The sequence below is a fragment of the Ovis canadensis genome, chromosome 1, assembly GCF_042477335.2.
Source record: "Ovis canadensis isolate MfBH-ARS-UI-01 breed Bighorn chromosome 1, ARS-UI_OviCan_v2, whole genome shotgun sequence".
Lineage (NCBI taxonomy): Eukaryota > Metazoa > Chordata > Mammalia > Artiodactyla > Bovidae > Ovis > Ovis canadensis.
The window spans coordinates 187,522,467-187,538,318 of NC_091245.1; the positions used below are offsets into that span (position 1 = coordinate 187,522,467).

General features: G+C 40.6%; 1 protein-coding gene across 3 annotated transcripts in view; it reads left to right on the top strand.

Annotated features, from left to right (window-relative positions):
* The window catches only part of POGLUT1 (protein O-glucosyltransferase 1), a 30,091-nt gene that overhangs the window by 10,598 nt on the left and 3,641 nt on the right, over nt 1-15,852 (top strand). For 2 of the 3 annotated variants that reach the window (XM_069554429.1, XM_069554450.1), the window contains 6 exons: nt 2,435-2,556; nt 9,783-9,842; nt 11,467-11,566; nt 13,288-13,346; nt 14,421-14,588; nt 15,314-15,370. In XM_069554429.1, the coding sequence (XP_069410530.1) occupies nt 2,435-2,556; nt 9,783-9,842; nt 11,467-11,566; nt 13,288-13,346; nt 14,421-14,588; nt 15,314-15,370 (566 nt within the window). The remainder of the gene's footprint in view (nt 1-2,434; nt 2,557-9,782; nt 9,843-11,466; nt 11,567-13,287; nt 13,347-14,420; nt 14,589-15,313; nt 15,371-15,852) is intronic. The other variant, XM_069554439.1, reaches the window with a different exon arrangement.

Genomic DNA, 15,852 nt, shown 5'->3' on the forward strand with positions numbered 1-15,852 from the left:
GCTTGTTAGTGTTAGCAATGAAGTTATATACTCTCCAGTGAATCCAAAAAATGTCTGGAGGTTGTAAAGACCTCACCAGACCTACTCCCATAATTTACATTTTAAGATAACAGAATTAGCCAGAAGGTTTAATCCAGAGACTGTCCTCAGGCAGAATACATTGTTGTTATATAATCCTAAGAAGAGGTGGAAGAACTGTACAAAAAAGATCTTCATGACCCAGATAATCATGATGATGTGATCACTCATCTAGAGCCAGACATCCTGGAATGTAAAGTCAAGTGGGCCTTAGAAAGCATCACTACGAACAAAGCTAGTAGAGGTAATGGAATTCCAGTTGAGCTGTTTCAAATCCTGAAAGATGATGCTGTGAAAGTGCTGCACTCAATATGCCAGCAAATTTGGAAAACTCAGCAGTGGCCACAGGACTGGAAAAGGTCAGTTTTCACTCCAGTTCCAAAGAAAGGCAATGCAAAACAATGCTCAAACTACCGCACAATTGCACTCATCTCACACGCTAGTAAAGTAATGCTCAAAATTCTCCAAGCCAGGCTATAGCAATATGTGAACCGTGAACTCCCTGATGTTCAAGCTGGTTTTAGAAAAGGCAGAAGAACCATTGATCAAATTCCCAACATCCGCTGGATCACTGAAAAAGCAAGAGAGTTCCAAAAAAACATCTATTTCTGCTTTATTGACTATGCCAAAGCCTTTGACTGCGTGGATCACAATAAACTGTGAAAAATTCTGAAAGAGATGGGCATACCAGACCACCTAACCTGCCTCTTAAGAAATCTGTATGCAGGTCAGGAAGCAACAGTTAGAACTGGACATGGAACAACAGACTGGTTCCAAATAGGAAAAGGAGTATGTCAAGGCTGTATATTGTCACCCTGCTTATTTAACTTCTATGCAGAGTACATCATGAGAAACGCTGGACTGGAAGAAACACAAGCTGGAATCAAGATTGCTGGGAGAAATATCAATAGCCTCAGATATGCAGATGACACCACCCTTATGGCAAAAAGTGAAGAGAAGCTAAAAAGCCTCTTGATGAATGTGAAAGAGGAGAGCGAAAAAGTTGGCTTAAAGCTCAACACTCAGAAAACGAAGATCTTGGCATCTGGTCCCGTCACTTCATGGGAAATAGATGGGGAAACAGTAGAAACAGTGTCAGACTTTATTTTTTTGGGCTCCAAAATCACTGCAGATGGTGACTGCAGCCATGAAATTAAAAGACACTTACTCCTTGGAAGAAAAGTTATGACCAACCTAGATTGCATATTCAAAAGCAGAGACATTACTTTGCCGACTAAGGTCCGTCTAGTCAAGGCTATGGTTTTTCCAGTGGTCATGTATGGATGTGAGACTTGGACTGTGAAGAAGGCTGAGCACCGAAGAATTGATACTTTTGAACTGTGGTGTTGGAGAAGACTCTTGAGAGTCCCTTGGACTGGAAGGAGATCCAACCAGTCCATTCTGAAGGAGATCAACCCTGGGATTTCTTTGGAAGGAATGATGCTAAAGCTGAAACTCCAGTACTTTGGCCACCTCATGTGAAGAGTTGACTCATTGGAAAAGACTCTGATGCTGGGAGGGATTGGGGGTAGGAAGAGTAGGGGACGACTGAAGATGAGATGGCTGGATGGCATCATGGACTCGATGGACTCATGGACATCTGAGTGAACTCCAGGAGATGGTGATGGACAGGGAGGCCTGGCGTGCTGCGATTCATGGGGTCGCAGAGTCGGACACGACTGAGCAACTGAACTGAACTGAACACTTACTGAGTATTTACTATGTGTCACTGTTCTAAGTTTTCTACATGTATTAACTCATTTAATATTTAAAACAAGCCTGTTAGATAGATACCATTATTGATATTATCATTTCTCTACTTATAAAGATAAGGAAACGGAAGCCTAGGAAGATTAAGTAACTTGCCTAGAGTTGGAAAGAGGGGGAGTCAGATAATCTTTCTCAAGAGCCCACACTCTTAACTCTTGCATTGTATTTCCTAATTCTTGCTCCTAAAAGACTTACCTAGGAAATAATTAAGAACTGGTAGGACCATATACACTCCAAGTATGATATCAGTTAAAAGATGAGAAAGCTATGTGGTCATTCAGAATTGGGTATATCATTTCCTTAAACTAAAACCTCCAACAGTATATGTCTTCTAGAAAAATAGAACTTTTGGGTACTGGAAAAGTTGACATTTAGTGTGATTTCATATTCTGGGATTCAGTCAGCCCATGATTTTTAACCCATGATCATTTTTGCCTTTTAGCATCCAGAGTCTAGACTTGGATATGTCTTTGATGGTATAACGCAGGGGCAAGGCCTTTTCCAGATCCCGTGACATGAGTGCAGTTTGCTGCTTCTTCCTCTGCTCCAAGACTGATTTAAAATAACCTCTCTGTTTCTGTTGAAGACATCAGAGTACCATGATATCATGTATCCTGCTTGGACATTTTGGGAAGGAGGACCCGCTGTTTGGCCAATATATCCTATGGGTCTTGGACGGTGGGACCTGTTCAGGGAAGATCTGGTAAGGTAGGTCCTCTGCTGCTGGTAGGTCCTCTAGAGAGGTTTTATTTGTCCCTCTTTTTGGGTCACCTTGAAGTAAATGGTTAAGTATAGACAATTATTTTCTCTAAAATGACTAACTTTTAAGCTAAAAGTAAAAGACACACAAAAAAACTTTATAGCATAAGCAATTTTATATGTGTATAGAAGTATTTACATATCCATAGAAAAAGAGCAAAAGAACTTACCCTAAAATGTCAGCAGTGCTTCTGTGGGAGGGATTATAGAAGCCTCTTTTTTTCTTCTTTAAATATGTCCATACTTTTAAGATTCTTTAAGAGTGAATTCCTTTTATAAGTAGGAAAGAATAAATGATCATATTGTGGGGAAGGATAGAAAATTACTTGGGAAAAAAAAAGAAAATTACTTGGAAGAACATAAATGTACTTTATAATTAAGAGCCAAGTTCTTCAGGCAGGGATGGGGTGGGCATAAATGTTCCATAGGCATCTCAAGTTCAAGCTTATTCCAGATCCTCTCTAACTGAGGATTAAAACCTGCCTTGGCCTGTTGTCTGCATCCTGCCCTCATTTCAGAATTTAGATTATCTCATTCATCAAGCTGTAGATATTTCTTTCCTAGCTACATTTTACATTAATGATCCAAACAACATTGGTACCTAATTAGTAAACTTCTAGAAACATAGTCTTTCTAGTTCTTCTCTCAGATGTAGAGAAAGCAATAATTCAACTTCATTTTCACAAATATCTATCACCTGTATTAAGTGTGACTACATATTTAAATGAGATGAAGAGAACATCCCGTTTCTGGAGAAGCATGTAGGGCTGTAGTCCTCTTTGTCAGCTAGAGCCACTGGTTAAATAAACAAGTCAATTATTCAGTAGATATAATTGGGAAATTATTTTTTAAGATAACTTGACCTCATACATCATTGTTCTTGTCTAGCTCGCTTTTTCAGGGATGAGGGAATGCAAACTCAGAGAAGTTAAGTGACTTTGGTCAATGAACCAATTTAGGCCTGAAATCCAGGTTTCTAAGTGCGTTATCTTCTCCACTAGTTAATATTTCCTGTGTCCTCCAGACTGTGAGACTGTCATTTTTTATTTAGCACTTCATTTTGAACATAATTTTGAGAGAGAGAAAAATAAAAATGTTAACTTTTTTTCACCAAGTTATTCTTGACGTTAGTTTTCTTATTCTTTTTTTTACCCTCAGGTGCTTGCAAATACCCTTTTCACATTCTTCTTTTTGTAGCTTTTTTCCCACCTGCTGTACATCTACTTTGTTTTTAAAATCTCTTTAAAACAACTTTTTTCTGAATATGAAAACTTTGTGTGCTTATAAAAATTTATCAATGTGTCCCACCTAGGCAACTTTTCCTGCCGGGGTCCAGCCCCGGTGGATCCAGGGAATTCGAAGCGAGGACGGAGTCGGCGTCCTAGGAAAGAACTTATTTAATTACAGATATAAAGAGAGATTAGGAAAGAATAGTGTGGTAGGAAAATTAGTGGAGAAAAGAGGCTGAATAACTTGGTTTACGTGGAAAACGAATAAAACTCCAAGACAAGGAGTTTTCACCACCTACGTAGGCCACCGGTGCCTGCTTGAATAGCAGAGGGTGCCCCTCCTTGGGCTCCCTCTTGTGTGGGTCTTAGAAGCCAGGGCAAGTAAGTAGACATGGCGAGCCTCCACGCTCCAGATGGGAATTCAGCCAGAAAAGAAGAGAACAAGAAAAGACCAGATGGGGGAAACCAGTCTTTCCAGGAACTGGTCCGTTTCTTTATTTTCCAGGTCCACTTTTATACTTTTAGTTATACGTAGAGATAAATGCAAGAAACAGAGTCATGCAGGGTCAGCTGCTCTGACCCTTATCTAAAGACAGTGTTCTCAGTATATCTTTGTTCTTACAAGGGTCTTAGATTTGATATCTTCTGGTCTGGAGACCTATCAACATTTTATGGCCCCACCTTACTTTCTGTTGATAAAGGTTAGTTGATCAGAAAAGTTGTTTGCCTTTAAGATCTACTTAGTCTTAAGATAGTGATAAAGTTACATTCTTACATAGCAAGGACATAATGATTTATAACAGAGAAAGAGGAGTACAGTGATCTATAACAAAGAGAAAATTCATTAACTCAAAAGTCTAGTATTGCTAACATCAAAACTACTATATTTCTTTTTCTATATTCCAATTACATCGATTAACATACTCCCAGGTGCCTAAGGATATGGAGGCCTGGCGGCAGTCATTAACTCAGCAATGAAACCCTTCACCAACATGATTTTTATCTTTAGAAAAACCCTATGCTAACTAAGACTTTCAAAATACTCCAAACTCTCTGTGCTGTTTATGGTTGAGAGGTTGTAAACAATCATGTACATAGTAGCAAGAGTGTGGATAATCCTGTCACACTAGCTAGTCTGCCAGCAGAGAGGTTTGACCTGAGACACTCCTTTTATATGCAGGAGACTATTAACTGGAACTCTAAGTTAATTTTCCAGAGAAAGGTGGTAGGGGACAGCCCCCCCTATAATGTCAGAAGAGCAGGCGAAAAGCACAATGCAGTAAGGCAGGCAGACTCTGGTTTGGGGGCAGATGCATGAGCAGATCCAGAAAGAGGCTCCCTTAAGGCCTGACTCACCTTTGCCTGTCGGGCCCCTTAACCTTATGACCTTTGCCACCAGCGGGACTCCTCGTGCTGGCTCCTGGCATTTTCCCTCACTTATTGGTGTGTCTTAGAAATCGTTCCATGTCAGTACGTAGGTGGAGAACGAAATGGCATCCCACTCCAGTATTCTTGCCTGGAGAATCCTGTGGACGGAGGAGACTGGTGGGCTGCTGTCCATGGGGTCACACAGAGCCAGACACGACTGAAGCGACTTAGCATGCATGCATGCATTGGAGAAGGAAATGGCAACCCACTCCAGTATTCTTGCCTGGAGAATCCCAGGGACAGAGGAGCCTGGTGGGCTGCCATCTGTGAGGTCGCACAGAGTCGGACACGACTGAAGCAACTTAGCTGCAGCTGCTGCTGCAGTATCTAGGAAACTGCCTCATTGTTTTAAACAGTTGCATGGTATTCCATCAGATAATAACTTGATTCATTGTGTCCTTCAATGTATGTGTAGGCTGCATGTGTAATATTTGCATAATTTCTTATTTTCTGAAGTATTAGACAGTATGCTGCATACTTTATGACTCTATACCGCTTAATTCTTTGCTGCAGAATTCCTAAGAGCGAGAGTGTTACCTTTATAACTACATTGCAATTATCAAATACAGGAAACAATGTTAATTCAACATTGAACTGTCATAACAATGTCCCATAAGACACATTTCTTCTCAGATACAGGATCCAATCCAGCATCTTGTGTTGTATTTAGTCCTTACGTGTCTTTAACTTGTTTTAATCTGCAACAACTCTTAAGTCTATCCTTCTCTTTTACTGTGTGGTTACTCTCTTACCATTTGCAAACTAATAAGCAATTTTTAGGGAGATAAAATATGTTTTAAAAATCTAACATGTTAATATGTTCTTTTTTTGATATCTTCACTTTTAATTCTTGAGCTGAATTTATTCATGATTTTAGAATTGCAACTTTATTTTTTAGAGCCCTCCATTCAGAATCCCTAGCCTCGTGATTTCATTTCTTACCTTGAAACTTTAGTAATCTGTTTGCTGATCTGCACTGGTGTCTGCCTAGCGTGTTTCCATCTTTATACTCTTCTGGGAATTTGTCCCCATTGACTGACTTTTCACCCGGTAGAAGAATTCAGTGTCACTGTGGATTTAAAGAATCCACTCTACTGTGAGCAGAGGAGTGGGGTTATAAAAGAGGGCTGGGGCAGCACCAGTGTTAGTGCTTGCCCAAAGACAAAAGTCCTAACATGGGTCTTCCAAAGGGGTGGATAGGTGGGTAGGAAAAATGAAGGAGAGGGAAAACAGATGATACGTGGTTCAAGTCTGTCTATATTAAATTTAGCTTTCCCAGGGACTAAGGAAATTTATACTCAAAATTTCAGTATTTTTGGTTGGATAGTTGAGCAGTATATCAAAATGTAAAATGTGTATATCCTTTGACCCAGCCATTTTACTTCAAGGATTTATCCTGAGAAGATAATTAAACAAGTATGCAAAAAAATGTGCATACAGGGATATTCACTTCAATGTTGTTTCTTAAAGTAGAAAGTTTAAAACTACCTGAAAGCTCACCAGTAAGGAATGGAGTAAATTATGACATGGCTATAAAATGGATATTGTGCATGAATGGAAAGTAAAGATAGAATAGGGCTTAAAAACAGGGACTCTGGATTTAAACCTTACTAGCTGTGTGATGCTGGGCAAATTGCTTAGCCACTTAAAGGCCTCAACTATGTAAAGTAGGGATAGTAAAAGCCATCTTGTAAGGTTATAAGAATGAGATGTGTGTGTGTGTGCGTGTGTGTGTGTGTATAATGTTTATATATATATATATGTTTATGTTTGATCCCAACCCAGGAATCAAACCTGCATCTCTTATGTCTCCTACATTGGCAGGCAGACTGTTTACCACTAGTTCCACCTAGGAACCCCCCCTCCCCCACATCTCACCCCCCAGTGCTACAGTAGTTCTGATTTGTTAGGAAGGAGTATGGGACAGAGCAAGAAATAGTTGGACTGGAGAATCAGGTAGCCATTTTCTTCTCCAGGGGAACTTCCGACCCAGGGATCGAACCCAGGTCTCCCGCATTGCGGGCAGACGCTTTAACCTCTGAGCCACCAGGGAAGCCCAAAGATGATCCAGTGAGAAAGAGCTGGAAGATAAGCCAGGAAAATATGGAGGACTGGCTCACTTAAGAGAAAACGAGGACTTCCCTGGTGGTCTAGTGGCTAAGACACTCTACTCCCAATGTAGCGGGCCTGGGTTTGATCCCTGGTCAGGGAACTGTATTCCACATGCTGCAGTGAAGACATGAAGCAGCCAAATAAATAAAATTTTTTAAAAAGAGAGAGAAAATGAGTAATGGGATGCTATTTGTATCTGAACAGTATCTCTTCCTGAAAAGTTTGCGTGCAAAGTTTCTCCATTATAGCAAACAGCTCACCAATCCCTCATGAACTCCACTTCAGTTTGACCCCCTCCGTTTTCAGAGAAAGATGCTGCAAAAACTTCTGTGAAGTTGACTCACAAAGTAAGTTAAGAATGGTGCATCTGTCACCTGAAACTATCACAACATTGTTATTTGGCTGTACCCCAATACAAAATGTTTTTGGTGTTTAAAAAAAAATGATGCATCTATGAGCTAGCAGTTTCAGCAAGGGAAGCTGGTTGTGGTAACTGGTATTGAGAACTGAATTTTGGGGACTTGGTCTTTATGGAGCACTAAGTACAGTTTGAGGATACCAGAGTGCTTTGCAAAATCAGACTAAATCTGATGATACTTTCTATGCATCTAAAACATAAAGTCAGAAAGTGATTTATTTCCTTGCCCTTGATTCGGTATCTGATATTTTCTGCAATTATTGTTGCCTAGTAACTTTAACAATCAGTTCAGTTCAGTCGCTCAGTCGTATCTGACTCTGCGACCACATGGACTGCAGCATGCCAGGCTTCCCTATCCATCACCAACTCCCAGAGCTTGCTCAAACTCATGTCCATCAAGTCGGTGATGCCATCCAACCATTTCATCCTCTAGACTCTTGCTTAAAGTAAGGAAAAAATCCTGATTGTACTGAATTAAATAGCCCTAAACATGTCATTTACTTTGGGGAACTTTTCTTTCAGTGTTGTTAACTTATTAACCAAACAGTAGATTTACACATATTGCTAGCTAGTATCTCCAGAGGATAGAGTAATAATAAAAGGGAACATAGTGTCATTTAGAGCTTTTTATTTTGAGTAGCCTTGTTGTTCAGTCACTAAGTCATGTCTAACTCTTTGCAACTCCATGGACTGCAGCACACTAGGCTTCCCTGTCTTCCACTATCTCCCGAAGTTTGCTCACACTTGTTTCCACTGACTCAGTGATGCCATCCAACCATCTCATCCTTTGTCACCCTCTTCTTATTCTGCCCTCAATCTTTCAAAGCATCAGGGTCTTTTCCAATGAGCCGCTTTTCACATCAGGTGGCCAAAGTATTGGAGCTTCAGCATAAGTCCTTCCAATGAATATTTAGGACTGATTTACTTTAGGATTGACTGGTTTGATATCCTTGCAATTCAAGGGACTCTCAAGAGTCTTCTCCAGCACCACAATTCAAAAGCATTAATTTTTCAGCACTCAGGCTTCTTTATGGTTCAACTCTCACATCCGTACTGACTACTGGAAAAACCATAGCTTTGACTGTATGGAATTTTGTTGGCAAAGTGATGTCTTTGCTTTTTAATATGCTGTCTAGGTTTGTCATAGCTTTTCTTCCAAGGAGTAAGTGTCTTAATTTTGTGGCTGCAGTCACTGCCTGCAGTGATCTTGGAGCCCAAGAAAATCCATCACTGTTTCCACTTTTCCCGTATCTGTTTGCCATGAGGTGATGGGACCAGATGCCATGATCTTAGTTTTTTAATATTGAGTTTTAAGCCAGTTTTTTCACTCTCCTCTTTCACCCTCATCAAGAGAGTTTAGTTCCTTCATTTTCTGCCATTAGATTGGTATTATCTGCATATCTGAAGTGTTGATATTTCTTCTGGCAATCTCGAATCCAGCTTGGAATTCATCCAGCCTGGCATTTTGCATGATGTATTCTGCATAGAAGTTAAATAAGCAGGGTGACAATATACAGCCTTGATGTACTCCTTTCCCAGTTTTGAACCAGTCCATTGTTCCGTGTCCGGTTCTAACTGTTGCTTCTTGACCTGCATACAGGTTTCTCAAGAGGCAGATAAGGTGGTCTGATATTGCCATCTTTTTAAGAATTTTCCACAGTTTGTGATCCACATAAAGACTTCATAGCCAGTGAAACAGAAGTAGATGTTTTTTGGAATTGGATTTCGATAATCCAACAGATGTTGGCAATTTGATTTCTGATTCCTGTGCCTTTTCTAAATCCAGCTTATACATCTGGAAGTTCTCGGTTCACGTACTGTTGAAGCCTGTCTTGAAGGATTTGGGGCATTACCTTGCTAGTGAATTTAGTAGCCTGGGTCAGACTTACTTTAAAATGTAAAGCTCTCAGCTAAGCCTTAGAAATGATTCAAACACATCTTTATATAGTTAAGGAAGAGACACAGAAACTAATGAAGTCTGTTTTTAGGTCAGCTGCCCAGTGGCCATGGAAAAAGAAAAATTCCACAGCATATTTCCGAGGATCAAGGTGATTATACTTTCTGACATTTTACAGAGGTACTCTTCTGGCTAATGTGTAAAATTTTGAGGGTGTGGGAAACTAGTTCAAAGAGAAAACTAAGATAACTAAGAAAAAGACATAGAATCACAGAATTTTAGGCTAGAGAAGAACCCAAATTATTGGCCAAATCACTTTTAGCTGAACTGAAATTCAAAGAAGTAAAGTTCATCTGTCCAGTCATTCAGCAAACATTTACAAAGTGTGACGAGTGTGATGGGCTTTAGTTATTTAATGCTGAATAGACCAATGAGCTGTCCTCTTGCCTGAGAGATTGCATTTTCCTAGGAGTACTTTATGATTGTGCCCACAGACTCTCTGCCACTTAATGGCAGAGCAGGAACAATCACTAGCTCTTCTAAGTGTCTTTTTCATCAGACCATGTGGCTGCCAAATAGTGGTGGAAGCGTAGACTGGAACTGATGAAAATTGAGAGAGCTGCATGGAAGGAAGGTAGAGCGAAAGCGAAAAGGTTGGGGAAGACTGAGTCCATATTGTTCAGCTCCATATCCCTGGTGTTGAGAACAGTACCCACCTTGTACATGCACAGTGAGTATCTGTTGCTCAGATGAATACCAAGGAGAATGTGAAGGGAGAGAGTTTTGCAGATTTCTTAGTGTGTCCTTGTCAGAGGTCACTCTCTCTTCACTTGGTGGTGGACTTCAGAGTGCAAATGAGCCCAACAACCACTGCTTATGGTTCCTTGTCAACATCTCTGGTTCTCAAATCTTCAGATTACAGATTCTTTACTTGGGATCCATGTGTGGACTTCAAGACTTTTAGGAACACCTTGAAGTTATATGGGGATATGTAGAGAGGGCGTCCACAGTTATCAGATTCTCAGGGAGTCCATGACCCCTCAAATGTCAACATCATCTGCTGCTAGAACCATAACTAGGACTTTTTCTACAATAAGTTTTCAGGTGTTTGAGCCCTTCGGTTTTCTTTTTAATTTAAATGTTATACTGGGGCTTCCCTGGTGGCTCAGAGGTTAAAGCATCTGACTCCAATGCAGGAGACCCGGGTTCGATCCCTGGGGTGGGAAGATCCCCTGGAGAAGGAAATGGCAACCCACTCCAGTATTCTTGCCTGGAGAATCTCATGGACAGAGGAGCCTGGTAGGCTGCAGTCCACGGAGTCGCAAAGAGTCGGACACGACTGAGCGACTTCACTCAGTTTTCACTGCATTTTACAGAGCACACCCAACGAAGGTCATGTAGCTGTTTTGGTGACTGATGATTACCTAGTCACACAGCTGTGAGTACCAGTGATTAGAGGTTACATGAAGCTTCTAAAAGGAAAATAATTCCCTGGGATGTGGCTATAGTATCCAGAATAACATAATCCTAAAGACTGGATGCAAGCAGAGAGGGCCAAATACTCCCCTTCCCTGAAGGGTACAGTGGCAAACAGCCAGGACCACCTAGATGCTGTAGAATCTAGTATCCCCCTCCTCTTCTATTAAATAACCCATGAGTTGTTCATCTGTGCGTATAGTCATCGCATTGGGTCCAATTACTGCTTACCTTTCAGTGATTGGGAGTGGTCTTATGGTGTAGGAGATGTAGTTCTATGTCATGTGTTTCTTTCCTAGGACAAGTCCAGAACGAGATCCTCTCATTCTTCTATCTCGGAAAAACCCAAAACTTGTTGATGCAGAGTACACCAAAAACCAGGCCTGGAAATCTATGAAAGTAATCACCAATCATCTGACTAGAGCTACAGCAGTGAACATTCTCACTCCAAGAGCATTGCACCTGGGTAGAACTTCACATTAGGTTTCCTCTCAGTGGTGGGATGAATGATGAGAACGTTCCATGGACTAAAATTAGTATATGTGTAAATTATTCCTTTTCAAACTCACGTTGTGTTTCTGGGCCCTTACTATGACTCATATTTTATATTATTTTGAAGGTTTAAACCAGAGGTCACAAACATTTTCTGTAAATGGCTAGATGGTAAATATTTTAGGCTTTTCAGATCTTAACAGCCTGGGTTGCAGTTACTCAGCACTGCCAGTGCAGTGCGAAAGCAGTCGTAGACAATATGTAAACAAATGAGCATGGCTGTGTTCCAATAAAACCTTATTGAGGGCATTGAAATTTGAATTTCATAAAATTTTCCCACATCATAAAAATATTGTCCTTTGGATTTTTTTCCAGCCATTTGCAAGGTAAAAATAACTTTAGTTTATGGGTTGTGCATTAAAACAAGCAGTGACCCAGATCTGGCCTATGGGTGCTAAGTTTGCCAAAATCTGGTTTAAACCATTGGTTCTCAACCCTGACTATACAATGCAACCAGAGAGCTTAAAAATTAATAGAATAAATCAGAGTCTCTGGAAATGGTGTATAGACATCTTCATTTGTTCAAGATTCCCTAAGTGATTCTAAGGTGAAACAAGCAATGACAGGCTCCTTTGGTTGAGCGTCCCATCTCTATCCTCTTAACTCTGTCTTTCTTGCCTTATTCAAAGACCCTTAAGTTGGAAATGTCCTCATCTGAAATTTCCATATACCATTTGAGGATGATAGGAGAAAATGTTTAAACTTCTTGTGAGAAAAACTAAGTGAAAACTAAGAAATACTAAGTAAAAATGCATGTATTTATTACATGAACATTTAATTGAAACAGAAGCAAATGCAGTATAAGAAACTTTGTTAAAAAATAAAAATATGAAAAAATGTATCCGTTCATGACAGCATCTACTATGGGAGGCCACAGAAGCAAGCAAGACTTGTTCCCCACACCATCTGCTAAGATGGCTGGAATATGGATAGGGAATAGGGGGTCTCAGACTCTGATGCCCCCAGGCGCAGCAGTAGTGAGCGGGAGAGAGCGCTGAAGGTCCAGTCATTTCTGCCAAGGAGAACAGGAGCTCTCTTTGCCAAATCCTCCTTTTTTTTCTCTCTCTCTAAGAAAAGTGGAGATCTGGGGTTTTCTAAGAAAGTATCCTGCCACTTACAAATGCTGGGCAGTGGTTTGAATATTTATTTTTCAAGTACTTTGCTAGTGCAACAAAATTTGTTTGTGGGCTACACCTTTAAGCCCACCAGCCACCATTGTAACTTCCTTTGCCATATGATGTATACACAGTGAGTTGTGCTGCAGGCCATGACCTCCTGAGTGCAAGGAAGAGTCACATGGCCCCAGGGGAGCTTAACTCTAAAATCACACAGACCAAGTTAAAGCCCAAGCTCTTCTACTTAAGGCTGTGTGACCTTGAGCAAGTCTCCCAACTTCTCAAAGCCTCAGCTGCTTCATCTATAAAGTGAGACAGTCTTGCCTCCTGAGTCTGTGCATTCTGAGACTTCAGTGAGTTCATGTTGATGAAATGTTCAGTGACCCTTGTTGCACAGTGGTCTTCAATGAATGCTCCTGCTGCTAATACTAACAACTTTCTTTTCCCTGAAAGGATACCTTGGGAAAGCCAGCTGCTAAGGATGTCCATCTTGTGGATCACTGCAAATACAAGTAAGATATCCAGGACTCCTGACTCTTATGGTTTTCCCTATTGCTTTTGGAATAGCTTCTCTTTGGGTGAGAATTTTAATACTAGGGTCCAGCTGGGGTTTGTGAGAGTCACATTAATTCATTTAGTTATTGTTTACTGAGAGCCTGCTGTGCACAAAGCTCTGGACTGGGTTCTGTGGGAACTGCAGAGACAATGAAACAGGGACAATGGTCCCTGCTTCCAGGGAGCCTGCATGCCCATAATCAAAGGGATAGGGTCCACTCTCTGCACCCCACACAGCCAAGAACTGAAGTTAGATCAGTCATTTATTAAGTTAATAAAAATAGTTTAAGGTTCAACATGAATGAGGCATATGTAACTAATGTATTATATTTAAATGGCTATTATATTTAAATGCCAACACTAAGAATGAGATGAAGGTAAAACAAGGCCAGGAGGTGGGCAGTGGGAATACTCAGAGAAATGAATGGTGATTACACTGGACAGTGGGAACTACAGAGGAGAAGCAGCTCTGGTTAGAGACAGGTACCAGAAATGCTGAAAAGAAAATGTTCTTAGTTGTTAGCTTTATTTTCCAGGGGGCATTTCTTTGAAGATTGGTTAGGCATGCCTGGTTGTCTTCTCCAGACTTCTTAAGAGGAAACAGGGAACAGGGCATACCTTTGACCAGATAGGGAACACTATGGGAAAAACCACGCTTTGCGGGGGCACCATGATGAGTTCGAGACTTTAGGCCTAGAAAAACTTGTAAACAAAGGGTGAGATATTGTTTCCCCTGGGCCTTGTATCCGCTCTGCCCAGCACCCAGCTGCTGGCTCTATCTGTCTCTGCCTGGAGAAAGTATTTTTCTTTCCCCCTCACGCTGATATTCCCAGGAACAGGCTCTAACCCCTGGAATAGCAAGGAGTTTATGGAAACTCTACAGGGACGTGCTGATGGGTCCTTGAAAATTGAAAGTGGAAAGAGAAAGAAGAGAGGATAATAAAAGGGGAGATAAAGAGGGGATAAGAAAAAAATGTCATGTGTGGTAGCAGGAATATAGTATCAAGTATATTTTCCTCTCTCTTTTCCAGGTATTTGTTTAATTTTCGGGGTGTCGCTGCAAGTTTCCGGTTCAAACACCTCTTTCTGTGTGGTTCACTTGTTTTCCATGTTGGTGACGAGTGGCTGGAATTCTTCTACCCACAGCTGAAGCCATGGGTTCACTACATCCCAGTAAAAACAGACCTCTCCAACGTCCAGTAAGCAGCCGTCCCTCAAGCAGAGTCTCTGATGACTCCCACAGTCTGCCTCTAAGTCCCCAGCCATTCAAGATATTTACTCCTAATGACTTTTTCCACTGAAAGCTTTTTTTTTAAAAAAATTTCATTTTCAAAGATAGTATTGTATTATTATCCAACTAGACTGAGTGGGATTTAATTTTTTAAGTGTTCTAATGCTGATTCAAAATGTAACATTCAGATAGTATGCAGTGAAAAAGCACTAACCTCTCAAAGACTAAATAGATAACGGCTATTCAGTCGTGATATATTGTCAAAAGGATTTTCAGATACAGTGTAAAAACTGACCTCAGTGAAATGAAGGCAGATTTCCTCTCATGATGGCAAGAGCTAGGACGGCATGTGGAGAAGGGCCAGAAATGTAAGCCCAGTGCCCTCTTCTTGGGACCAGAGCAAGAGACAGGAGGGAAATTTTTTCTTCACTATTGATTTTTGGTGTGTATCGCTGAACATTTCTCTGTTTTCCCAAATATGTTCCAAAACTAGAACAGATTGTTTCGCCTATGTGCAAAGTACTTTTTTTGTTGTTATTTTGATCTTATGAGGACCCGATAGCTTTACTTAAAAAAAAAACCCCAATATCCATATATCTAAAGATTAACTACAGGCCTCAGTATGTGATCTCTCTGCTTAGTACTAATGAGCATGGTCTGTATTTCAAAACCTAATAATTCTTTCCATTTTAGGGAGCTGTTGCAGTTTGTAAAAGCAAATGATGATATAGCTCAAGAAATTGCTGAAAGGTACGTTCTGCTCATTTTTCTTTTTCCACTTTAATCATTCCTACTTTTCCCAAGCTAGTCATAAGAATGTTGTTACCATAGTGCTATCTGAATGTCAGCCTCATTATACAGAGATAATTAGAATCAAAACTGTCCTGGGGAAAACCACATAGTCACCTATGTCCAAAGCGCATCCTTTGTAGAGTTAGACTGAACTCTTTGAAGTAATTCAAGTACCCTTTCTGAGGATTGGCTCTTTGTTTATTTGTTTTTAAGAAAAAAAATGTCTATTTCCAAGTGCACATGTATAGTAGATATTATGGAGAAGGAAATGACAACCCACTCCAGTATTCTTGCCTAGAGAATCCCATGGACAGAGAGCCTGGTGGGCTGCTGTCCATAGGGTCACACAGAGTCGGACACGACTGAAGTGATGTAGCAGCAGCAGTAGATACGATGGCTGCAGAGTTGGTTCTGAAGATCAAAGAGTTAATTTACATGAA